The sequence below is a fragment of the Felis catus genome, chromosome A1, assembly GCF_018350175.1.
Source record: "Felis catus isolate Fca126 chromosome A1, F.catus_Fca126_mat1.0, whole genome shotgun sequence".
Classification (NCBI taxonomy): domain Eukaryota; kingdom Metazoa; phylum Chordata; class Mammalia; order Carnivora; family Felidae; genus Felis; species Felis catus.
The window spans coordinates 11,287,267-11,313,302 of NC_058368.1; the positions used below are offsets into that span (position 1 = coordinate 11,287,267).

The 26,036-nt window shown below is 40.6% G+C and overlaps 1 protein-coding gene across 10 annotated transcripts in view; it reads left to right on the top strand.

Annotated features, from left to right (window-relative positions):
• Positions 1-26,036, top strand: part of FRY (FRY microtubule binding protein) — a 445,567-nt gene that overhangs the window by 216,074 nt on the left and 203,457 nt on the right. For all 10 annotated transcript variants that reach the window (XM_045051411.1, XM_045051389.1, XM_045051146.1 and 7 more), the window contains one exon: positions 13,635-13,834. In XM_045051411.1, coding sequence (XP_044907346.1) covers positions 13,715-13,834 — 120 coding nt within the window. In that variant the 5' untranslated portion in view covers positions 13,635-13,714. The remainder of the gene's footprint in view (positions 1-13,634; positions 13,835-26,036) is intronic.

A 26,036-nucleotide genomic window follows, 5' to 3' on the forward strand; every position in this document is an offset into this window, starting at 1 on the left:
AGAAATAGCTCTTTCAATAGACTTAATGTGAGTCTCGGGTTGAATGTTGGGTTTCTAAGCTGGGTATTCAGGACCTTGTATATCTTAATGCTTTCTTACTCCTTAATGCAACAAATATTTATTGAGTACTGGGTATTGAGCTAGGAGGTGAGGTTACAAAAGGAATAGAACAAATACCTTGCCCTTGTTGCACTTAAGTGGAGTAGGGGAGACAGGTAGAAAACAAGTGTATAATGTGTCATCATATATCATCAGGAGGTCAGTGCCCTGCAGGAGAGCAGAGCTGGGTAAAGGGCTAGAGGGAGGTACCATCAAGTGGCTGGCCAGAACAGTCTCTAATAAAACCAGAAGGAAGTGAGACACCATCAAGTGCCCTTTTCCCCCACCTACGTGAATTCCTACAATCCCATTGCCCCCATTCTCTTCAGCCTCGATGCCTTCTTTGACTGTATCTATCATCAGTTATTTCTAGGCCTCATCTTTAAGGCCACCATCCCAGAGAGTCCCGCCCCGACCCCACAGTCAAGGATACGTCTCCCCTGCTCCTCTCTTACAACAACCTTCGCAGCACTTCCCATTTTTGTAATTATATTTCTGGACATAATACCTGTCTTCCCTGCATATTACCAGCTCCCCCCAGCAGCTGACCGAGTGCTCGGAGCCTCCAGTAAATACTTGATGACTGATTAAATGAACCAGTGAAATAAATAAGTTAACGAATGTTCTCCTACCTTTATGTGCTCATCGGTTGGCTTTTCAACCTGACACTGCCTCATGGCATTGTGCTGCATAGTTGAAAGCACTGCATTCTTCGAATCTCTCAGGTGGTCTTTTTAAATTTATCTTTGAATTCTGCACCACCCCACAGAATTTTGCAGTGTAACTTATGCATATCAAGGATCAGCAGAACTTTGTCATTTAGTGAATTGATTAACTGATCTCACTCAGACACTTTTGAGACCCAAATATTTCTGAAAAGGCTCAAACTATATTATTGTAACATAGGTATGATAAAGGATGCCTGTGTAAATGGCATCCTGCCTGCATTCGTCCTGGCCACGTATTGTAAGTGTAAACACCCATGAGACCCACACCACCCATCCCACACATTTAGTTAATGTGGAAGGATGTTGTTGGGCCTGAAATCTGAGTGAACATTAAAACCTATGTGATCGAACCTGGAATAAATGTGTTGTTTGATTTTTCAATGTATTTTTTAATTGAGTTTAGTTCAATGAAATAATGAAGGAATGCTATTATCCCTTCATTATTGCCATTATAAGATATAGGGAACTTTTTACAAATGAGGCTTATCTTTTAAAAAAAAGTTTTATTATGAAATTTTTCAAACAAACACAAAAGGGGAAAGAATAGTATGATGTATAACATATTGCCATCACATTCAATAGTTAACAAGGTTTTGTCAGATTTGCCTCAGTTATACCTCCTTTCTCTTTGTTAAAGCATTTCAAATCAAATATAGGTATCATTTCCATGAATGCCATACAGTCAATGTACATTCTAGAAAATATGGGTACGTTCTTACCTATCCACAGTGCTAACTTCATACGTACCCAAACTGACCGCCATTCTTTGATGTAACCTAATCTCTAGTCCACATTCAAGTTGCTTTGATTGTCATTTTCAAAAATGTCTTTTAACAGTTGGTTTGCTTTCATCAAGATTCAGACAAGGTCCACACATTACATTTGGTTGTTCTGTCTCCTAAGTCTTTAATCATCCTACCCATTTTTATCTCCTCCATTGACTTGTAGAAATTAGTGCAGTTTTCTTGTAAAATGTACCTACCTTTGAATTATTGCTTTGCTTCCTTAGGGTGACATTTAACTCGTTCCTATAGCCCCATGGTGTTTTGTTTTTTGTTTTGTTTTGTTTTGGTGGTTTTGTTTTGTTTTGTTTTTTTTTTGGTAAATGGACATTAGCTACAATGTTTTGAAAACTTGATGAACATGGACATAGGGAAAGTTACAGCTCCCTGTCTGCCACACTGCCAAAATCATTTCTGTTGCAGTGGTAGGAGCCTGAGAGCCCCTCTGTCATTCAGGAGTACACAGCCAACACCATTTTCAGTGGTTGAGTGTCATAACTCTAGCCAATATCTTGCCACTGGTAGGGAATTTTGAAAAGGCTTCTAGAGTTGATACTCTAAAAATGCTTCTTAAACACTTTAATTATTGTAACGTCACATCAGGAAACCTACAGTGGGTGCATGTTTTCTTTACTGGGGAATAGTGATAGGACTGGATTTCAGGTTCACTTGTGTAAGATGCACTGTCTTCTATCCTGTTTCAGATTCCATCTTTGTTCTTTTTCCCATAGTAGCTGCAATGGTCTTTAATTTGTGTTGTCCCTCAAATGGCCCTTCTTGAGCCCACCCTACACAGTAACATCAGCTCAGCATTCTTCCCAGAAATCTGCTAACTCCCAGTTGTCCTCCAAATATAGTCTAAACTCACATTGGCTTGCCCTTCAAAACCTTAATTCTAATAATAAGAACTAAACACCTCTATTTTTTTATAGGACTTGAGAGTTTAAGTTTTTCATATATATGTAGTTGCTCCATTATTTCATTCACACGAAGACTGTATTATGGAATCAGCTGGGTTCCATTCAACAAAGATTAAGCAAGCACAGTTGTTTAATTAGGTATGCCAGATACTGTGCTAAATACGTGGAATAAAGACAAGATGTAGTCTTGTTCTTGAGGACTTTACAGTCCCTTTGTGAAGAGAAAGTTTGAACATGTGTGCTAAGATAGGGATGTGTGGTAGGAGGGTGAGAGGAGGGAGGAACGAGGAGAGATTCTTAGCAGACGCGTGCACCTGCCATGCTATTCCCTGTGCCTGGGTTGCCCCTTTCTCATCTCTACCTATCAGAGTCCTTCAAGACCTGAGTCGAGTGCCATCTATTCCATAATGTCTGGCTAATTGATGGCCTGGAAAAGAGATAATGCCTAGTTAGTATAGAGTTTTGTGAAAGACTCTCAGTACATAATTCTTTTTTAATGTTAACACAAGTCTTGGGTTTACAACTAGGAATAAAGACAGGCTTCCTTGTGTGTCCACCCATAATAGAGGAAGTTGCTAGTGGTCAGGACTAGTCTCACTTGCTAGTCTCAGGAAAGGGAGTGGAGCCAGAGAATAAGGGGAAAGGCTAGGATCATTCGTAAAGCTTTCCCACATAGAGAGGATAGATGATAGAATCTCACTAATTCATAGTAATTCAAGGGAAAGCAAATGTTAATCTTTAAAAAAAATTTTGAGTATAGCTGACATACAATGTTACATCAGTTGCAGGTGTACAAGAGTGATTCAACAAGCTTATATGTTATGCTCACCACAAATGTAGCTCCCATCTGTCACCATACAAGCGATTACAGTACCATTGACTATATTCCCTATACTGTGCCTTTCATCTCTGTGATGTATTCACTCCATAACCAGAAGACTGTACCTCCTGCTCCCCTTTACCCATTCTGACCATCCCTGTACCCTTCTGTCAACCATCAGTTTGTTCTCTGTGTTAATAGGTTTGATTCTGCTTGTTTTTTTTAGATTCCACATGTGAGTGAAATCCTATGGTGTTTGTCTTTCTCAGTCTGACTTATTTCACTTAACATCATACCCTCCAGGTGCATCCATGTTGTCACAAATGCCACGAAACATGCACCGTAGGTATATGTAAACATACATCCATACCACATCTTCCTTATCCATTCATCTGTTGATGGGTAAGTGTTAATTCTTTGAACTGTGCAAGTATTGAATAAGTGATGTTTTATTAATTTTGACTATATATTTTATATAGTCATAGAATGAATACTGGTGCTGGAAAGGACAACCTGGCCTGGATTCTTTAAAAATGACAGATAAGGAAACTGAAGCCCAGTTGGTACAAGTTCATCCCCCAAGTTCATATGGAGCCATACTAGGACCTTTGACTCCCCATTTGGTGTTCTTCCTATGTTTTGCCTCCAGAGCATTAACTTAGTTAAAGTTAATGAAGCATATCTATAGGCAAATGGAATGAAAAACAATGTTATTAACTGGATTAATTGGTCCTCTTTGTTTTCCCATTTATTTATATCAGAGACATCAAACTATACTCCTGGGCCAACAGCATTGGCATAATCCGGTTATGCCTAGTTAGGATTAGTTAGAACTGGTTATCACTGGTTAGAAATGCAGCTTATTGAGCCCCATCCCAGACCTGCTGAATCAGGTGGGGTGCAGCCTTCCAGGCAAATCTGACATGCCGAGATTCTGATCACCACCGATTCACATTGTAAATCAGCATAGCCTTTTGAAAGTTGCCATTAAAAACAAAATACAAAGCCTTGTCCAGTTTATCCCAAAGTTTGACCTAATGCATGGCAAATTAATGAGATTTGTGCTGCACAAAATAAGCCAGAAGAGGAAGAAAATGGAGAAGAAAAGAAAAGGAGAGAAGGAAGAGAGGCTAGTCAGTGGAGGGCACATGAATGAGAGCAGTTTGTCTGTTTTGCTGAGAAGAAGGAAGTTGAAATTCAGGATTATCCTGCCTCTAGAAGGTTATTCGATCTCCTTTTGGTGAGAAAGGACCTTGAAATGTCAATGTAACCTCATCTTCCTTTGCTCACAGATCTTGGCAGACATTTGTTCAGGCTCTGATGACAGTACCTACTTTGAAAATTGGGGAAGGTCCATGTAATTGCATCTTAGCAGATGACAGACATTTAGAAAGGCAATCATTGAAGTGTTACTGTCATTTCTGTAAGATAAAATACTGTAAGTCAAAGGAAGAGAGAAAAGAAAACAGGGCAGTGACTTGATGCCTACTTTCTCTTTATTGAACTCCTTCACTCTCTCCCGGGTATCCAGTCTCAAAGACAAAAATGGTGTGGAGAGGTTGCAGACTGAACAGAAGTTCCCTTGCTCCTTGTTAGAATAACAACCAGTTAAAGTTGATATCATCAGTATATCTAGGAAGGAATGGTCTCTAGATCTTTCTAATGTATGTCAGCAATCAGATTTCGTATATTTTATGGGTCTTCAATTCTTGGCTCTGTTTTATACTCTTAGCCTTCCCAAAGCCCTTATACTAGCTAAAAGATGCATTCGAGTTTAAGGGGACAGAGAACTTGGCAGGATGGACCTCTGTGGCTGGCACATTCTCCAAATCACAACATCTGTATTTTATTTCTTCATCCCCTGAAGTCCCCAAACTGGCTCATACCAGGGCCAAACTGTGGGTAAGGGAACTTATTTTATTCAGTCTTCCTCATAAACAACTGGTTTGTTTTTAAATTCAGGATCATACAAGAAGCTCAGAAGATATACATGGGATCGGATCCTGGGTCAACCACTCTGTGACCTTAGGCAAGACACTTAACCTCTCTTCACCTACATGGTCTTATCTGTAAAAGTGAGAGGGGTTGGCCTTCCAAGATTATTTTTGAGTATTAAAGACATTATTTATCATGGGGCACCTGGGTGGCTCAGTCGGTTGAGCATCCGACTTCGTCTCGGGTCATGATCTCACGGTTTGTGGGTTTGAGCCCCGTGTCAGGCTCTGTGCTGAACTCTTGCTCAGAGCCTGGAGTCTGCTTCGGATTCTGTGTCTCCTTCTCTCTCTGCCCCTCCCCCTGCTCACGCTCTGTCTCACTCTGTCTCTCAAAAATAAATAAATGTAGGGGCGCCTGGGTGGCTCGGTCGGTTAAGCATCCGACTTCAGCTCAGGTCATGATCTCACGGTCCGTGAGTTCGAGCCCCGCGTTGGGCTCTGTGCTGACGGCTCAGAGCCTGGAGCCTGTTTCCGATTCTGTGTCTCCTTCTCTCTCTGCCCCTCCCCTGTTCATGCTCTGTCTCTCTCTGTCTCAAAAATAAAAATAAAACGTTAAAAAAAATTTTTTTTAAATAAATAAATAAATAAATAAATGTAAAAACAAAATTTATATATATAAAAAAAAGAGACAGTAACTATCTTAGAGCCATCTTGTGGACCCTGAAACTCGAAGGCACACAATTTGAGGACTAGAGAATGGAGAGAGTGAAGTAGCCTGAGAAAGGAAGAATGCATTTCATCAATGAAAACACAAGGAACATTTCACATTACCAGAATTTTACAGAAATTAGTTAAGAGGGACTTACCATGCCATTGAATATATTTTTCTTCCAAGGCAAAAAGCATTTCTGAGTATTTTTGCCTTGTACTCTCTTCTTGACCAGTTTTGAAACATATAAAATTAAGAGTTATCCATCTCTTTGTTAAGAAATGTTTTTCTGTTGCTCAAACTAATTGTTTCTTTAAATCTCAACATTTTCCGTTTCTTAAGAATACCCTTCAGAGGAAAATAATTCTTCCTATCACATTTGCAGGATTTTTTCTTCTTTTTATCCTAATGTATTTTGCATGACTTTTAAAGTTTCTGGTCACTTTGAGTATTTGCAGTACCTTTTAAAATACCATTTCTTAAGCACCCTTATAAATGCATTAGTGGACAATTTATTATAGTTCTATACACAGTGTGACATGTTCTCACAGTAGCTGCGTCATTCTGGGTTTGTTATGTTTTATGAAATGTTCCTGTAATGCCAGTAAACAGAAAAAGTCTTACAGGAAAAGAGGGATTGGGGCGGGGGGGGGGGGGAACATCAAGTCTTCAAGAAGGATCCCAGCACTTGGGTACTGACAGGATTTGCCCTTAGAACCCACAAAACGAATGAGGTGCTGAGAACTGGCAGAAAGAATAACATATATCCAACTGTGAACAAAGAAATCTAATCAATCTACTCCTGTGTTAAAAGATAGGTTACAGTGATCTGTAGGAAATAGAGTTGTTTTAACAGACCTCCATTTCTAAGAGGAGTAGCGACTTTGAACAGTGACCGCCATATAATCTCAGGGGCACTTCAAAAGAAAAGGAAACCATTTCTTCTTTATTTCAAACGCTCAGAGTCTGATTCCCATTCTGGGAACATCAGAGCAAGCACTGAATATTGTCAACAACTAACTCTGCGCTTGTCTGTCTTTATAAGTGGGGAAAAAAGCCGGCAAGGATGGGCCTCTTTCCTGAGTTATATACTTTGTGAGGGGAGGTGAAAAGGCTGCGTGTCCGATGGGCATTTTGATTCATGCTCTTCACAGCCTGGTTAAAATTCTCATTCCCAACCAGAACAGATGCAAAAATGGGCAGGTCAAAGGGATGGGTCAGAGAAGCAGATCCTGCCCAACCCAAGTGTGTTTGGATTTCCTTAGACGCCAAGAATGCACATGGCTCTCGTTCTCCACGGCAGTTCCAAACCCAACATTTGAACATTCCTCTATTCCCTCACTGTGCTTAATTTCCCTTCATTTTTGAACGTACTGCGATCTGACTTGCAGTTTGACTTGCGGTGTATATGTGCGTGTGTGTGTACAAAACATTGCGGATTGTATGGTCCTGCTTCAGCAAACCGTAAACTCTGTGAGAGGGGGAACTATGTGTTGACTGCTACCTTCCCAGGGCCTAGAACAGTGCTGGAAACCCAGGTACTCGTTAAAGAAATATTGGTCGAAATGAATGAGTGAACGAATGAATGACAGCCTTAACAAGTGAGGGGATCAACTTCTCTGAAAATCTGACTGAGGAAACCAGTTGTTGTCCTGTAACCTGTGGGGCCACTTACAGCCTCTGGGACATTCATGTGAGGAAACTCATTATAACATTAACTTTCCTTTCAGTGACATAATAAAAACGTAGCCAAACTATGAGTTGTGGGGTATTTGTATTGGTGTCGCAGTTTGGAAGTTAATAATTCCTGGAAATGTTGGCAACTCAGGGAAAGTTTACTGAAGACCTTAGCCAGCTAAGAGCGGCCAGCCTAAAAATCATGTTATTAGTCAATGACACTGGGGAAAAAAATAGTCACGTTCAGGAGATCATCGTTTGCAGTTAGAAATAGATCTAATAAAGAGCTAATGAATGGGCCACAAAAGCCTCAAACAGATTTCTTCCAGACTAAGGAATGGGCCCTGCTTACTAGAAGAAATAGAGACTCAGGGAACAGGGGGAAGGAGCTCCTGAAGCCATCCTGCAAACCCAAATAGAAACCGAATTTGGGCTAAAATAATAGCATCGGCAAAACCCGTTTAAGATACAAGAAGGCAATGGAGAAAAATTAGAACGTGTCAAATCCAAGAGGAAAATGTCAATGAGAAAATCTAAACAGAAAGCAAATTCCCAAAAGTTTCAGTAAGGAAGGTCCTGGTTAATAACTGAACGTGATGCCCTTGTGGCCCGCGCCTCCGTTCCCCGCCCACGGGAACCCAGGTCGGAGTGACTTTCTAGGGACGTTGAGCTGATGTGTGCAAATAGGGAGAGGAGCTGAAGAAGAGAAGGAGAGATGGTTAAAGCAGATGGAGAGGAAGCTCAAAAAGTTATCACATGCAGGAAAATTTAAATGAGAGAAAGCGTTTAATCTAGCAAATTAAATCGTTCCTTCAACATGTCTTTTTAGGTGGGGAAGATAACAGTGACCTGTCAGGACCCTTTCATCATCAGGGATCCCTATTTCCAGAGGCCCCACCATGGAGGCAGCTGGATGGCACGGTCTCCGCGAAGGTGGGAGGGAATCCTGACCTCCGGCGACTTGCTTGCCTGGCTGGACAGAAAGTAGTGGCAACACCGTGGTGGGAAGAGTCGATTCAGACAGTAATGCCTGCTTCGGCAGAGCCAGAAAGGGGCCAAAGTGTGACTATTACTGCATTGGTGGTTTGTCTGTTGCAATAAAAAATAAGTTCCAGTTAAAAATTAGACTTATGGGGGCACCTGGGTGGGTCAGTCAGTTGAGCGACCTATTCTTGGTTTTGGCTCAGGTCCTGATCTCATGGTTATGAGATCAGGGCTCCGAGTAGGGCTTACTCTGGGCATGGATCCTGCTTAAGATTCTCTCTCTCTCTCTCTCTCTCTCTCTCTCTCTCTCTCTCTCTCTCTGCCCCCCCCCTCTCCCTCTCTCTGTCTCTGTCTCTCTCTCTCTCTCTTTTTCTCAAAAAAAAAAAAAATCAGACCTATGAAGAAAGAGATTAATTCTTCAGAGTGAAATTCTTAAGGTTGTTATTTACCCTTTATACCCCAAACCTTTTTTTTAGGTTTACCTTTTGGAAATTTACATCACTCTTCTTCCCACCTTCTCAAATACAGGACTACATATCAAACTTATTTTAGCTTTTCCATAGGACTTAAGGTCATCATCATGAATGTTAGTTGTGACAACATGCTAGATGGATCTGTCACTGCCCCCACACTTGTCAGAGTGTCTGATTCTGTGGCCTTGTGCCAAATGGCTTCATACAACTGCATTTTTAAGTTACAGAGTCTTTTTAGAGTAGTGCCTTCCCCCCCCCTTCTTTTGCTATTAGAGTTTCTACCCAAGATGTTGCATCTTTCCTTGTAATTTTCTCTTTCCAGACTACTGTGAACTTCAAAACTGGACAGTGGATCTTAATTATGAGTAGATTAAAAGCAAGTACACAGGGAAAAATCTAATGATGTTTTCTAGTGGTAATGTTCTCATAGTTAGACTAGTAGAGACTTTGTGACTCAATTTTGACTACCAGGGAATATGTATTGTCACCAAATAACTGAGCTCCTGAAAGGTGCTACGTCATATGTTTACTTTTGAAAATTATTCCGACAAAAGGCTAGGATTTGTTATGAATCAATTATGGTAGGATACAGAGAGCTATTAAAACCGAGTGGATCTTGTTCAAGGACATTTACCCCATTAAATTTTACTGCATCTCTATATGCCCAGCTGATCTGTTTAAAACAGGAATGATGGGCGCCCTCCCCTTGAATCTCTTTCAGCTCTGACACAGGGCTCTGCTGGGCTAGGATAGTTCCTCTCCAAGGCTGTGTAGACTCTTGCACTCACAAGGATGTCTGGCTCTGAGGTACAGGTGACTAACTTTTTTTATGACAGCAGTGAATTGGTACCTTGGCCGTTTAAATGGAATATTCGTCAGAGACACATCCTGGTATCTGGAGTTCAGCTATCTGGTTCAAGACGCAACATTTCAGAAGACTGCCAGAGGTCACTCTTGAAATTTCTCTCACTGGGGTCGGGACTTTTAGGCCCCAGAGTCTTTCAATTATGGATCTGATCTTGCAATTACATCAAGCTGATTAGTGCTATCTTCTAGAAATGGATTAAATCCTGTGGAAAACTAAAGGTAATGAAAGATTGTCCTTCACTTAGACTTTCTCAGTTTCTATTCCAATTTCCAGCCCTATGGCACAATGCCCTGGAAACATGAGGAAAATACCTCGTGGAGACCTTAGTCCCTTTATTAAGTTGGTCTTGGGATCCCAGGCTTCCCATTTCCAAAAGGCACCTGCACTGAGGAGAAGCAGGTAAAGGCAGAGGAGTGACCAGAACTTCATTTGCATCACCTGATTTTGAATATGTCCGATTAGAATCAATCATGCCTTTTAGGAAGCAGCTTCAAGTGCTATTTAATGACTCTTCCTTGCAAATACTGCACCCTCTCCCTTTAATGACTCTAACTACTGATTCGTCTCTGAGAGCTCCCTCCCTATGAGTCAAGATGTACAGAAATAAAGTAAGGTGTCATTTCAGGTAGTTACTTAAGGAGATCTACTGAGTATTATCTGTATAAAGAACTCTGTATTAGACTAGGAGGCTACAGTCTTATTCGGGAACTTTCAGAGGATAACACGGAGAAGAGTATATGGTTCAGTTATGGGGCCAAGCCTTGGCAAAACTGTGTGACCAACTGATAATTACTTCTCTTGTCAGCTATCTTCTGAGTCTTTCTTAGGTAATGTAGGATGTAAAAGGCCAAAGAACATGAGTTAAGTGTCTAAATCTGGTAATACAGACTTACCAGGGAAGAGTGGGCAGGTGGAGGTAGGTTTTGTGGAGATCGATCTACACGTGGCTCTGAAAGGACAAGAGAGTTAGATGATCAGAGAAGAGTGGAAAGGAGCAGGAAGAGAGAAAGGAGGAAGGCATAGGGAAGAAGAGTGTGCTCCTGGGCCAGCCAGGGTATCAGCCTGGCTTGGGGACAGGGTGGAAGCAAACTGCTGAAGGCTATCAAAACCAGACCATGTGTGAAGGCTGGATGGTAATTAAGAGCCAGTGAAAATCTTGTGGGGGGGGGGAGTTATAATTAAAGCCATGGTGAAGGGGCACCTGGGTGACTCAGTTGGTTAAGCGTCTAACTCTTGGTTTCTGCTCAGGCCATGATCTCATGGTTTCGTGAGTTCAAGCCCCGTGTTGGGCTCTGCACTGATGGTGTGGAGCCTGCTTGGGACGCTCTCTCTCTCTCCCTCCCTCTCTCTCTAACCCTCCTCTGCTCACGTAGTCTCTGTCTTTCTCAAAATAAATAAATAAACTGAAAAAAAATGTAAAGCCATGGTAAAGAAAAATTTGGTATATGAAAGGAATGACATAAAGTCAGCACAGAGGCTGCTATAGTAATTGAGCCATAAGTTTCCAAAGGCCTGGACCAGGATGGGGCTCATAAGAATGGAGAAGAAATGGAATAATATACATAAAACATGTTTTAGTTTTATAACTTGAGAAGCCATAAAGTGGGGTGGTAGTTGAGATATGGGAAGATCCTCCAGATGTAAGGGACCCCTCAACTGTGTGGCAGGTCGAATGGATTAGAGAGAAAGCATAGAGAAAGAGGAGATAGACCCTAACACAAGGACGTGTTTGTCATCCAATAAAATAAATACAATTTTTCATTGGCTTCCTCAGAATTTTACTTGGGATAGAAAGAAGGGAAGAGAAGACTTGAGTTTATTTTCAGTTCTGAGAAAAGTATTCAGCTTTCCTGGAGAACTTTTTCCCTCTTTCATTATCAGTGACAGGCCACCCTTCTCTTACTATCCAAACCAGCATCCAAATGAAGTCCCCTTTTTTCTTCACCTTTTCTTTAATCTCCGTATTCAGCCACCCTGAGCTGGAGAGCCTTCCTTTAAAAAGTCTACTTTATTGGGGCGCCTGGGTGGCTCAGTTGGTTAAGCGTCCAACTCTTGATTTTGGCTCAGGTCATGACCTCACAGTTCGTGAGATCGAGCCCCACGTTGGGCTCTATGCTGACGGTGTGGAGTCTGCTTGGGATTTTCTCTCTCTCTCTCTCTGCTCCTCCCCTGTTCTCTCTTTCTCAAGATAAATAAACTTTCAAAAGTTACTTTATCATCATCCTGTCCTAAGCCACTTAACTCAACATTTCTTTCATTGACTCTCATGACCAACCGTGTCACAAGTACTTAGGTGGAAGGAGATAGCGCATGTTAGAGTTTGACGTGCCAAAGTACAGTAAAAAGTAGAGAGACGTGAAATTTTCATTTACGAATAAAAATTGCTTTCTCTGTCAAATTAAAATACTTGTCTGACTCTGTTGCATTCTAAAAGGAGGCCACTCACTAGGGACTCTCACAGCTGCCTCTGTTCAAGATCTAATCCAAGCAGGGAACCTGCACATTTTAGAAGAGGTGAGGAGAGGTAGCCCAACTTGAGCCAAATGGTGGCGTGAGTGAAAAGTCAAATGCACATCTCGGATGGCATAGATGGGGCACTGCCTGAGCCTTTTATCTTTCAAGAGGGGCATCTCTTTCAGGAGCAAGAGCCAAATGGGCTTCTGAAACTTCTGGGTCATGGAAACTTCTGGAAGTCACCACCCCAGAAGTCTTTTCCTTTTTTAGAATGAAGCACGGAGAGCTCCTGGCCATTAGGAAAACCAGGACAGGAAATCACTTTTTTTCCATATATATTTTCTTAGTCCATTTCCCTGAAACATAAAAAACAAGCAAAAAACATCTTAAATGTTGTAGGATTCATAATTCAACATCAACAATTATGTTGTATGCTTACAACATAATTCACCTAGGGGCATCTGGGTGGCTCAGTGGGTTGGGCATCCAACTTCAGCTCAGGTCATGATCTCATGGTTCATGGGTTCGAGCCCCACATTGGGCTCTGTGTTGACAGCTCAGAGCCTGGAACCTGCTTTGGATTCTGTGTCTCCCTCTCTCTCTGCTCCCCCCACCCACCCCGCCACTTGCACTCTGTCTCTCTCTCTCAAAAGTAAACATTAAAAAAATTTTAAAAAGAAACATAGTTTACCTAAAACAATGTAATAACCAGAAATACTTTGAGATTATCAAACATGGCATACTGCAAACTTAATGTAATCAAAATAGTTACATTCTGACACCATCCCTTTTTTTTTAATTAATTAATTTATTTTTGAGAGAGAGAGAGAGAGAGAGACAGAGAGAGAGGCAGAGAGAGAGAGCGCACACAAGTTGGGGAAGGGCAGAGAGAGAGGGAGACCCAGAATCTGAAGCAGGCTCCAGGCTCTGAGCTGTCCGCACAGAGCCAGATGCGGGGCTTGAACCCACCAACCGTGAGATCGTGACCTGAGCTGAAATTAGACACTTAACCAACTGAGACACTCAAGTGCCCCTGACACCATTCCTAAAGAACACGGCCAGGTTATGACATCAAATGCAGCATTCTTCATATGATTCATATCCGTACATTCATGGCTTAATACAGCCAATCTGGATATTTAGGATGTTATTTTCAGCCAGTAAGAACATCTGTTGTATTTTTCAGCTTCTCCAGTTGGCAACGGTTATATCAAGCCTCCGGTTCCACCTGTTTCTGGCACACAGAGAGAGAAAGGGCCGCCAACCATGTTACCCATCAACGTGGACCCAGACAGCAAACCAGGAGAATATGTCCTCAAGAGTTTATTCGTCAACTTTACCACTCAGGCTGAGCGCAAGATTCGCATCATCATGGCAGAGCCTCTGGTGAGTATGCTCCACGGCACCTGTCTCAATTCGTCTTTATACTAAATATAGTAGACTTTAAAGCTCTGAGGAAAGATGGATTGTTTTCCCCCAGATTTCCAAAGGTGTTTTTGATTCCACAGGTGATTTTTTTTTAAAGATTATGATTAAGTTTCCCGATTTAGAGGGGAAAAAAATGAGAGGGGCGCCTCGGTGGCTTGGTCAGTTGAGACTCCAGCTCTTGATCGCGGCTCAGGTCATGATCCCACGGTTTGTAGGCTCTGCACTGACAGTGTGAAGCCTGATTGGGATTCTCTCTGTCTTTCCCTCTCTCTCCGTCCCTCCCCCACTCATGCTCTCTCTCGAAAAATAAATAAACTTAAAAAAAAATGAGAGTCAAGGACTTTAAAAGAATCCTTAGCAAATACATTTCCGTGGCATGTTTCATTACTGCATTAGAACAGTAATAAGCATAATTTAACAACAGGAAGTGTGAGTCCTAGAAAAACTGTGTTCAGAGTCCCTGCCATGCATTTATACTTGAGTCGGAATCTTTTGTCTGTTTTTAAAGTAAATGAGAAAAAAAAATCATTCTTCAAGTGGCTTCCTGGACTTCCAGTTTGAGAACGTAGGGTCTCAGCGATCTATTGTCTGAAGAAGTTATTTGGTGAGTCATTCAGAAACACCTCTTTGTTTTCTGAAAGTCGGAGGACAGGAGATCTCGGCTCACTTACCTTTAGGTCCCTTATTAGACAGATAATGTCCGTGGACGTCAGTATCTTTCTTTGCAGATGATTCTGCTACAAAATAAGGCATGTGTTTCAGCCTTATGTTAATTGGTCTAACAAGGGCTCTAAAGACAGAGTACTGAACCTCAAAAGGACAGTCAGGAAGGAAGAAAGGCCAATGGGCAGATTCAGATTACTTGTTTTCTGACCTTGGCGGGAGAAACCCAGTAGGAGAAAAGGCAAGGAATCCAGAGTGACACAGCTTTTTCTATGAAGCTCGGCTTTGTACCTCCTGAGAGGATCCTGGGGCATAAGAAGACACTGAGAGGTTTGCTTTGCAGCACCAGAGCTTAAAATAATTAAGTATGATGGTGTTAAACCCACAACAAGTCTCTAAACAAATACATAGCAGATGATGTTCGACATCATCTGTTAAAAATGACCTTTGTAAGAATCACAATTGAAGAGTTGGGAAACAAAATTCAAGAATATTTGTTAAGTATATGGTTGCCTGACGGTTACAAATTTTGCATTTTAAAGTTTTTATTAGATCAGTGGAGGTTATCTTTATGAATTCTACCTTCCTATTATGGAATGTTTCTTGGTTTTATAGTTTTAATCATTTAAACCTCAGTATAGTACCTTTTCCACATTCACTTATTTTTGAAATTTATTTTTCTGCTACTCTTTCTGCTAATAATAGCTAATATTTCTAGAGTACTTACTATGTGCCTGGCACTGTGTTTCATTTAGTGTCTCCTTTAACCTTTACAATAACCTTAGGTAGGTAGTATTTATATCCCCATTTACAGATGGAAACGTTGGCACAGAGAGGGCGAAGTAGTTGCCTAAGGCCACACAGTGTTGATATGAACTCAAGCCTAGTACCTTCAGAGCCCGCCTCTGAACCCTCTACACTCTGTTGCGTCTTTACGTGGACGTCCACACGTGAAGATACCTTCTTTAATGTCTTACAACCAACCAACACAGGGCTCTCCTATAACTTAAACTGGCCAAAGATCAAGTACCCAAATTCTCATTGCCCCAAATTGTGCTGATCCCTGGAACCCTCTGAGCACCTGGGTAGATTCTGAGGCTGCCCGGACTCCCTCCCCTGGTGGAGGGTGGGAAGCCAGCTTGGGTCCAGAGGTCACGGGGGAGTTTAAGGAGGAGAGAGCAGTAAGGCACAAGGAGGAGTTATTCCTTCACCGTGGCAGATCAGGGTCTCTGAAGTTGTTTGTCATAGTGCATTTCCCTAAGGAGCTGGGAAGTTGTACCAAAGTTTAAAGAGATGCTAAGACTAGGCCCTGACATCTTTTGAGCCATCCCTCTTTCCAAAATAATAGTTTAAATGCCATTATTTGAAACTTTATTAAGTGGGGTAGTTTGGGGTTAACTTTTTCTTCACTCAGCTTGGCATTTGTTTGGATGGCATTTTCTTTTTGGACTAAACGTCACGTCTGAAAATCTATGTGCCATAGCATTCTTTTAATTAGAGGTAGACAATTTTGTTCCTTTCATTGAGACGCCTTAAACGTCCCTAAACAGGAAAAATGGGAAAGAAAAAGTGTAAGTCCTTTTCACCAGCAAATCTTTATTGTGGGCCTAGAGTGACAGGCCACTGGATGCTGAGTGCCAGGTAGAAGAACATTATGTTCAAGAAATGTATCAATCAAATTTCAGTATTGTTGCTTTTTATAAAAAGGGGCTATTTATTTCCCCCTGTACTTTTTGGCAGAGACGTAAGCTTCCGTGCCATATCCGTTTCTGGTCTGCTGAAACATGCTTAGTAATTTTTGTCCTTGTACTTGTGCACTTACGGGGCAATACACGTGAGTCGATTTTGCGGCTCACTGCTGGATTCGAAAAATGTTACTGTGCATTTGTTAGTTCTGTAGCCATAGCAAGAGGTGTTATTTATTTATTTTTTTTTTTTGAGAGAGAGGAGCGTTATTTATTAGAGAGAGAGAGAGGGAGCGTGAGCATGGGAGGGGCAGAGAGAGAGAGAGAGAGAGACATAGTCCCAAGCAGACTCCACACTGCCCACACAGAGCCCAACACGGGGCTCGAATTCACAAACCAGGAGATCATGACCTGAGCAGAGATCAAGAGTCGAACATTTAACTGACTGAGCCACCCAGGCACCCCAAGAGGTGTTATTTTTGATGTTTGTATAATACATTTAAAGTGAATTCCAATAAAGGCTCACTACTATTTCTCTTGCTCAGATAGGTCTATTTGAAAGACATTGAATCCTTTAAAAGCCTGAGTTTATGTAGCTTTGTATCAAATCACAAAGTTGTTTTCTTTTTCTTTAATGTAATTGGAACTAGTAGGGGAGTGGTAAGGGTAAATTTCAAAAAGTTGGAAGTAGAGATTTATTACTTATGGCAATACTCAGGAATCTCTATTTTTCAGTTTACTTTCAAAAGACTAAGTTCTTCAACATTCCACATCAGCCTGCGTGGGATCAGTTATACACAACATCAAAATTAAAGTTGTATCTATGAGTTTCCAATATCCAAATAGCTAACTTTAATGAAAATAAAAGACAGGAAGGAAAAATATTCTACCAAAATTACATTTTAGCTTGTTGTTCTTTGCAAACATTCTTCACTAGTTTAGCAGTATTGTTCCTTGTGCTCAAAAGATGCTCAGGTCATATCTATTAATATTGGTGGATCAGTCTGTAATTGTCAGCAATAGTCAGTATTGCTTCATGGGGTTAGTTTTTTTTTTTAAGTTTATTTATTTATTTTTGAGAGACAAAAGAGAGGAGGGGCAGTGAGAGAGGGAGAGATGGAGTCCCAAACAGTCTCCAAGCTGTCAAGTGAGGAGCCCAACGTGAGGGCTCAACCTCGTGAACCGTGAGATCATGACCTGAGCTGAAATCAAGTTGGACATTTAACCGACTGAGCCGCCCAGGCGCCCCACTTCATGGGCTTAGTTGATAGCATTTGCTTTTGCCCAGTCCTACCACTATTTTACCTTTCCCATGCCAAGTGTCTTAAGCTAACTTGGATTATCTGTGGCTTTTTAAAATTTTTATTTCAAATTTTAAAAAGTATAGAAAAAAATAATAGGGATGTTCATTCCTTTTGTCTCCTACTCTTTCCCTCTGTTTACATTTTCTTCTTCCCAAGGCCCCTGGGTGATTCAGTCGGTTACATCCAACTTTGGTTCAGGTCATGATCTCACAGTTCAGCAGTTTGAGCCCCCCATCAGTCTCTGTGCTGACAGCTCAGAGCCTGGAGCCTGCTTCCAATTCTGTGTCTCCCTCTCTCTCTCTTCCACTCCCCCACTTGCGCACACTTTATTTCTCTCGCAAAAAAATAAATAAACTTTAAAAAAATATTTTTTTAAATAAATACATAAATTTTCTTCTTCCCAAAGTATGTTTTCTGTAATTATTTAAGTAAGAGTCAGTGGGTGGTAAATCACTCGGTCTTATTTATCTAAGAGGTCTTTACTTATCCCTCAGCTATCAGTAATAGTTCAGCTGGGAATAGAATTCTACTTTGACATTTATTCTCCCTCTAGACTTTTGGTGGTATATTTCACTATGTTGCCACTATCACTGCTGGGGGAAAGTCTTTGGTTGACTTGTTATTTCTGGATTATTGACTTTTGTTCCATTGGCTTTTATGGTTTTTCTCTGCCTGTGGTGGTTTTCAGTTTCACTACACTGTGTTTAGCTGTGGCATTATTTTTATTTTCTTGTTGGAGACTCTCACGCTTCTTGAATTGATGGTTTATGTCTTTCATCAATTCTGGAAAACTCTTAGTTATTAATTATTTGAATATTGCCATTCTTCCATTTTCCCTCTTCTCTTTTTCTGGCATCCCTATTAAATAGATATTAGACATCCTCATGCCGTATTTCATATCTTTTTACCCTTCTTTTATTATTTTTATCTCTTGCTACTGCAGTCTGAGTAATTTTCTCGGGCCTATCTTCAATTCATTAATGCTTTCTTGAGCTATGTCTAATCTGTTGTTTAACTTGCCCATTAAGAATTATAATTTTGGTGACTGTATTTTTCATTTCTGGGAGTGCTGTTTGCTTGTCTTTTAAAATCTATTTAGGTGTATTTTGTTTCTTAAGTTTACAGTTTCTATTCTATGTCTTTGATCACCTTAAACATACATTTTTTGTGTGTCTTTTATTTTTTATTTTTTTAATGATTATTTATTTTGAGAGAGAAGGAGAGAGAGAGAGAGAGAAGGTGAGTGGAGGAGGGACAGAGAGAAAGGGAGAGAAAGAATCCCAAGCAGGCTCCATGCTGCCAGCACAGAGCCCAACTTGGGGCTTGATCCCATGAACTGTGAAATATGACCTGAGCCAAAATCAAGAGTAGGATACTTAACAGACTGAGCCACCTAGACACCTCTGTGTCCCCTTTAGATTAGTCCCAGAGTTATCATTATCTGGGGCCAAATATTATGTTGGCTTGGGAGTTTATGTATCTAGAAGGTGATAAAAGCAAACCCCAAACTCATGTAGTACTTGGGACTATGATTTCAAATTCTCAGGGAAGGCGTTGTTGTTGTTGTTGTTACCCAGAACCCAGGCGGGGACTGCCGGAACATCTTTTCATCTTCCTGTGCCAGTGGATAGATTTTCCCCTGCCTATTGTTTCATTGCTTAGAACTAGACTTAAGTGTCTTATTTCCAATGTCCCACCTCTCAAAGGCCCACAGCTTTGTTTCCTGTCCCCAAGTAGACAACAAAAAAGGCCTGTAGGCTAATGAGACCAGTAATCCTCTCCTAGGGCAGCTACCATGTCACCTCATAACTTCTTGCTTTTAATTTCCCTTCTCATTTCTTGTGTACTTACTTCGGCATTTTGAAAGAATCATATATTTCACTCATCGTTTCCAAGTACTTATATAGCATGTGAGATTTTGAGTTTTCTTAGTCCACTTTCCTGCCAGTCTTCTGCTGGATTCTTGGTTTGCTTCTCATGCAGATGAGGGTGGGCCTTTGCACTGTGAGGTTCATGTGCAAGCAGAAGTTCCCATGGCAAGGTTGGTGGGGGCGGGGGGGGGGTTGCAAAAAGAGTAAAACAAAGAGTTGAAAGACTGTCGCCAATTCTTTCTCTTCTGATCCTATCTGATGAATCTTCCCTAAGTACAACCCTGGGCCTTTAATTTTCTTGGTCGAAACCTTCATTTCACACCCTTTCGCTCTGTGAAAGACCACCTGTCTTTCTTCCCCCCTGCACCTCTATGAACCCATGTTTCACTTCTGTGCTTCTCTGCCTCCTTCCTAGATGGCCACTGATCTCTTCCTCCTGGCTGTCTTTCATCCTATCTTTCCAGGTCCCACCTGGGGTACTTCTCAGTACCTCATCATCAAAAAGGTTTACTTGGTTTCTTTCCTGCTGACTCCATACAACTGTGCAAATGTGGATATACACACCTATAAATCTGTCTGAAGCACTGTATCATTCTCTCATGCAAACTGCACTGTCTTTATTGAAATAGAATACTAAAGTAGGCTAGAATAGAAAATATTAGAGTACAGTATAGGTATGAAGGGTAAATATTGCTTAACAAAAATTTGAGTCATGTGTATGTATACCAGCCCATAATGTAAAATGTATATTTTTATGGCGGGTGGATGGGGGATACAGATTTTGTAAAGTTAAACATTATACTAGTCAGTAAGTTCCTTAGAGGCAATAATTGTGTCTGATTCATCTTTACATACACACACACACACACACACACACACACACACACACACACACAGCAGGTCCCCATATCTAGGACTCTGCTTTATATACAGTATACGGTAAATAGTTTTTGAATAAATGAATGAGTGTATGAATAAGTGAATGGATAGATGGGTGAATAGATATAAAGTTAATATAGTAGCTTACAAGGAATGTCTTTGTAAGAACCTGTGCTTCTCAGGGTCATTTTGCCAACCTCTAAACTGATAATAGTGGATTTTGTTTTGTCCTTTGTACTCCTTAGCAGGTGATACCCTCAAATCTGCTAAGTATAACTAACACTGATTCTCAGCCTTCTGCCTTGGAGCATCTAAGGATACCTCATTTTTCATTGATAGGGTCACCTGCTTCACCTTAGCAATATGTGAAGAGGAGAGGTGGGTTGACTCTTAGCAGTTGGACACAGTCTCAGAATATACATTCTCATTATCTAGGAGTCTCTCCATTTATATAGCATCTGTCACTGTAGTCACAGGCAATTACCTTCTCAATAAACTCTTCCAAAAACAAGACTCTCCAGCTTTTCAAAAGCAAAAGCACCCATAATCTTGACTTTGTTTATTTAATGGACAAGAATGGATAAAGCCAAAGACAAAACAACTTTTCGTTCAGTCTGATCTGAATTTGAATCTTGATTCAACCTCTTTAGGTCATGTGGCCTGGAGGCAGCCAGTCAATCTCCCTTTTTTATCATTTGCAAAATTCGAGTAATGTGATGTACTCCTAGCACATAGAACAGTCGAGAGGGATAGAGGGAATGTGTGGAGCTCCTGGTGTAATCCTTAGCACCCACTAAGTGCTCAGTCATCACCATCATCATCATTGAAGAATTGGTATCAACCAACCAAATCTTCTGGTATATTTCTTTGGAGGCCACCCTGCTACTTCCTCCCTGTGTTCATTCCAAAGGAATAGAGGGGGCGCCTGGGTGGCTTAGTGGGTTGAGCATCCAACTCTTAATTTCAGCTCAGGTCATGATCTCATGGTTCATGAGATCAAGCCCCATGTTGGACTCTGTGCTGAGCCTGTTTGGGGGTCTCTTTATCCCTCTCTCTTCCCCTCCCCTGCTTATGTGCTCTCTCTCGCTCTCTCGCTCTCTTTCAAAATAAATAAATAAACATTTTTTTAAAAAGGAATAGATGCTTCAGCAGGGCAATTCGATGCCTGCTGTTGGCCATTTACTGTTACTATCAGATGGTTGTCCTAAAATCTTGCATGGCTATGAGAGGACAACCAAAGCTGGTTTAAGCAGACCTGGTCTGGATCCTTTAGGGACTTGTACTCTGGGAGGCGACAGAAGCAAACAAAGAAAGTATACAAGAGAAGACAGCACCCCACTATCTCACTGTGTCTCTAGAAGAATACTGGAGGCTTACTTGGATATAAATTGTGAAAATCTAGAAAATGAAATCAGGGATTTGAGCTGAGCCTACACAGAATGGTTTTCAAAAGCTTTCCGAGAGGAAAACATACTGAGTTCTTGAGGGTCGGGGTCTCAGAAACAAGTAGGAACATTATCGTGCCAGGCCACACTGTGAAGCCAGTGGCCCAAATTGGGAAAGTCTGGATTATTCAACTAAGTAAAGCAAGTTCAGAAAATTTCAAGAACTTTCTTTTTCCCATTCATGTGCTTACATTTATTGCAAACCTCAGAGAGAGAACTATCTAATTTTCTTAAAGCTAGTCGTCAGTTCAAACTGATTTTCTTCCCCTCCTGCCCACCGCATTTTATTGAGATATCATTGACATATAAATGATATAACATTATATTAGTTTTAGGTGAATTCATTTTAGGCAAATTGGTATTAGTTTTAGGTGTATAACATATGATTTGATATAGGTATATATTGCAAAATGATCACCACGATAGGTGTAGTAACAACCATCACCACGCAGTTACAAAGATTTTTTTTCTAGCAATGAGAATGATTAAGATCTACCTTGGTAGCAACTTTTAAATCTACAATACTGTGTTGTTACTACAGTTTCCATGCTGTACATGACATCCCCAGGACTTAGTTACATTATAACCGGAAGTCTGTACCTTCAAGAATTTTCAACCACACTTCTCAGGCTGCCTCTTTCGTCCGCTCTCCTCCCTCTAATTTGGCCAACAGACAAGAAACTTGATTTTTCATCGCAGCCCTGTTGCCAGCCTATGCCTCCAACAAAGCATTTAAATGCGATCCCTCATTGTTGTCTCCTCTATGAAATGTTAACAATCAGGTGCAGTTCTAGCTCTAATGTATATAATAAATGAAATACAAGCATCAATTATTCACATCTCTGGATGCATTAAGTGAATCCACTCTGGTTTAAGCTTCTGGTACCCTTGCAAGGAGCTACAGGGGAAACTAAATTGGATATTGGGCTGGGGGTTTCATCTAGATCTGTGGTCTATCGGCATAAAATGTCAACAAAAAGAACAAGAAACTCTCATTTTCCCAAGACGTACTCAGAGAGCAAGTAATTTATTCTCAACTTTGAAACCTGGAAAAGGGAAAAAACACACCTAACTTTCATCCTGTCCTCCAGCAGAGCCTGGGGCTGAGCAAGAGGGCAGTGCTCGCCTTCCCCCCATGTTCTGATATTTCAAAACATGTTTATGATAAACAGTGATGTGACAATGGGAGGGTTTATTATTGGGATTGCTTGAGAGCACCTGCTTGCAAAGTCGTTAATGGGCAAGATATAAGCCGGATCTTCCAGACATTATCCTTGAGTTAAGCTTGGAGCACAGGTGTGAGGTGAGAGACACTTATTCATGATGATGCTAACTGTGCTGTTCTGGAATGGAGACTTCATAACATTACATGATCTAGCAGGCTTGCTAACATAAAACAAACAAGGCAATTTCTGTTTTAATGTAAGACCAAAAGTAAACTAAAGGTAGCACAACATATCTTCTTGTTGTGCAAGTCTTTGAAGAATCCAGGATGCCAGGATTGCACCACACGTCATGAGTCTGTAATGAAATATGCCTGAAGACCAAGCCTGTGCGAATACCAGTCACGGCCAGCTGGCAGAAAGATGGAAAAGCCAAGCAATTAGTTAACGACAGCATTACTGCACGTTGATGTTGTTTTAGGTTCAGGCAGTAACGTCTGTTGACAAACCTTTGTTCCTTGGCCCTGTGTCTCAGGCTTCCAGCTCCTCCTGAGTGCTGATGTCACAAGGCTGGCATCAAGACAAGTCTCCGGTTAACCCTGAAGTTGAGCGGGACCTTGTCCACTGGTAGCCCGCCAACAACAAACTATATGTAATGAGTTGTTCTAGCAGTTTTAGTGAATTCAGTTGTGGCTCTAAGTAAGCAAGGCCTTTGGCAAGTGAAATACACATTCACCCTAGTCTCCTCTTTTGATTTTAGACCAGATACAATGAGCTAACAGACCCAGGTTAGGATATAGTCTATTTGTGGTTATAAAAGACCTTTTTTTTTCACCTCTGACACGTACAGGGACTGAATTCAGCCATGGTCCTGTGTTTTGCCACTTTAGATACCTGAGTTATCATCAGACTTCTCGGTATCAGAAAATATCAGATCTTTTAATCAGCAACCTTTTTAATATTTAAGAAATTTGTGAATTAGGAAATGCTGCTATACTGATGGAAGGTTAGAATGACTGCCTCTAATTCAGTATGTATCTTTATGTGGTAGATCATCATGAAACCTATTATAATTAGTTATGTTTATAGCCTGATAGCTATTCACTAACCTTAACCGTGTGATATTTCATAATGATACTTCATCAAGCCGGTGATTTTTCGGCACTGTCTTCTATGCCTATCTTCCTATCCTAACCAAATATCTGTTGACTAAGGGTGTGTAAATAGCAGAATGCCAGCTTAATGCCTCTCTGCACTGTGGATGCCAGTCTGCTTCCCAGAAGGACAACCAGCTAGTGTTTTTAGCCAAGCTCCTCTTTAAATAGAGGCCTCTCTTGCTTCAACAAATCTAATACGGGAAATATAAAGAGAATAAAAATAATTTCTAGATATAGTTCCCTATCGAGTAGAGTGATAGAATCAAATTAACGTTGTCCTGAAAGGAGACCAAGAAACCACTACTTGACAAAATACTGACTCATTTTCCAAATTATAAATAAATAACTTTAAAAATAGCTATTTCTTAGCAAATCACCTCAGCCTGGTACCCCTTCCTTAATATATCAAGGCATTCACCAGAAATCTGGAAAATCACCCTAACCAGAAACAAAATAGTATTGTAGTTAAAGCTAGAGATAATTGTTGAAAGGTTTCATTTAGCTGCTGAATGAAGTGATCTTTCAGATGAGCTCACAAACTCATTTTTTTTTGTATGCTGTTCAACTTAAAGTTTGTTTTCCTTGTTATGAATATTCTCAGAATCATATAGACAAAGAGCATTTCTTTTGTGGTTGTTAAGCTGGACGCTTAGCAGTGAAATGAAATTTAATGCACCATGATAGTAAAAGTTCACTTGAACCTTAGAGCAAATAAACCATATGCAAAGGATAATGAAGTAATAATAATAATAAAAAAGGTTTTTTAGTTGAACTTCATAGTATCCAATTCTGTTCATCCATTCATAAGGCCATAATTTTTATATCCGGTGACTTTTTGAGAAGTTTATTAAAATTTCTTCTTGAGACCAGAAAACCAGGGGAAGGTTGTTCCTCAAGTTATTTTCGGTCTAGTTTTTTTTTGTTTGTTTTTTGGATTATATGCTTCTTTTGCTATTTATAGAGACTTCATTTTAATGCAAAAGATTATTTGAAAATATCCCATCATATTTTAAAGTGCCAATAATAATAAATTCAATAATATGACATAGTAATAAACATTGAAGGCCCATTTGTACATTCACTGTGATCTATTTCTGTGTTTCCGTTTAGCATTTTGACATTCCTGAAACTGATTAGCACAAGTGTAGGCAGCAGCAGTCTTTATTGTAGCATTATAGTAATTTTAATCAGCCTATGTCTTGATTTCCACAGGTCATGCTGAGGTCATTTTATGAGGTATCTTTGATCGTCACTCTTTATATCTAGTACTCTTCAGCTTGAATGATTTCGTAGAATACAGTATTCTATTTAATGGTGTTCCATGATGCCTTTGAGGATTTCTACTCAATTCGTAAATTGTAATCACATAAGTGGGGGGGAGGGAAGTGGGGCTGGAATGTTCTAGTAGGTTTTTCCAAGATGATTCAACAGCCATGCCCAAGAATCAAAGACAACAAAAAGTCAGATTTTGATTGATCTAAAATGTATGTATTGCTTTTGATTGAGATATATTCACAAACCATAAAATTCGCTTTTTCAAAGAGGGCAGTTCAGTGAGTATTCACAAGTTGTACAGCCTTCAAACTGTCTAGTTCCAGAATATTGTATTTTTTTTTTGAATGTTTATTGTTTGAGAGACAGAGCATGAGCAGGGGAGGGGCAGAGAGTGAGGGAGACACAGAATCCGAAGCAGGCTCCAGGCTCTGAGCTGTCAGACAGAGCCCGACATGGGACTCAAACTCACAAACCGTGAGATCATGACCTGAGCCGAAGTCGGACGCTTAACCGACTGAGCCATCCAGGCACCCCTAGAACATTGTCTTTTAATAGCACTGTAAAAGATAGAGTAGGTAAGTAAGATTGGGATTTACTTATTTGTGTACTCTTCACCCCCTGGGTTTGTCTTTCATTGTACCAGAAAACCAAACCTTTTTTTTTTTTTCCTTAGCTAAAGTAATTGGATCATTTAAGTTCTGACTAAGAAGCTTTATTT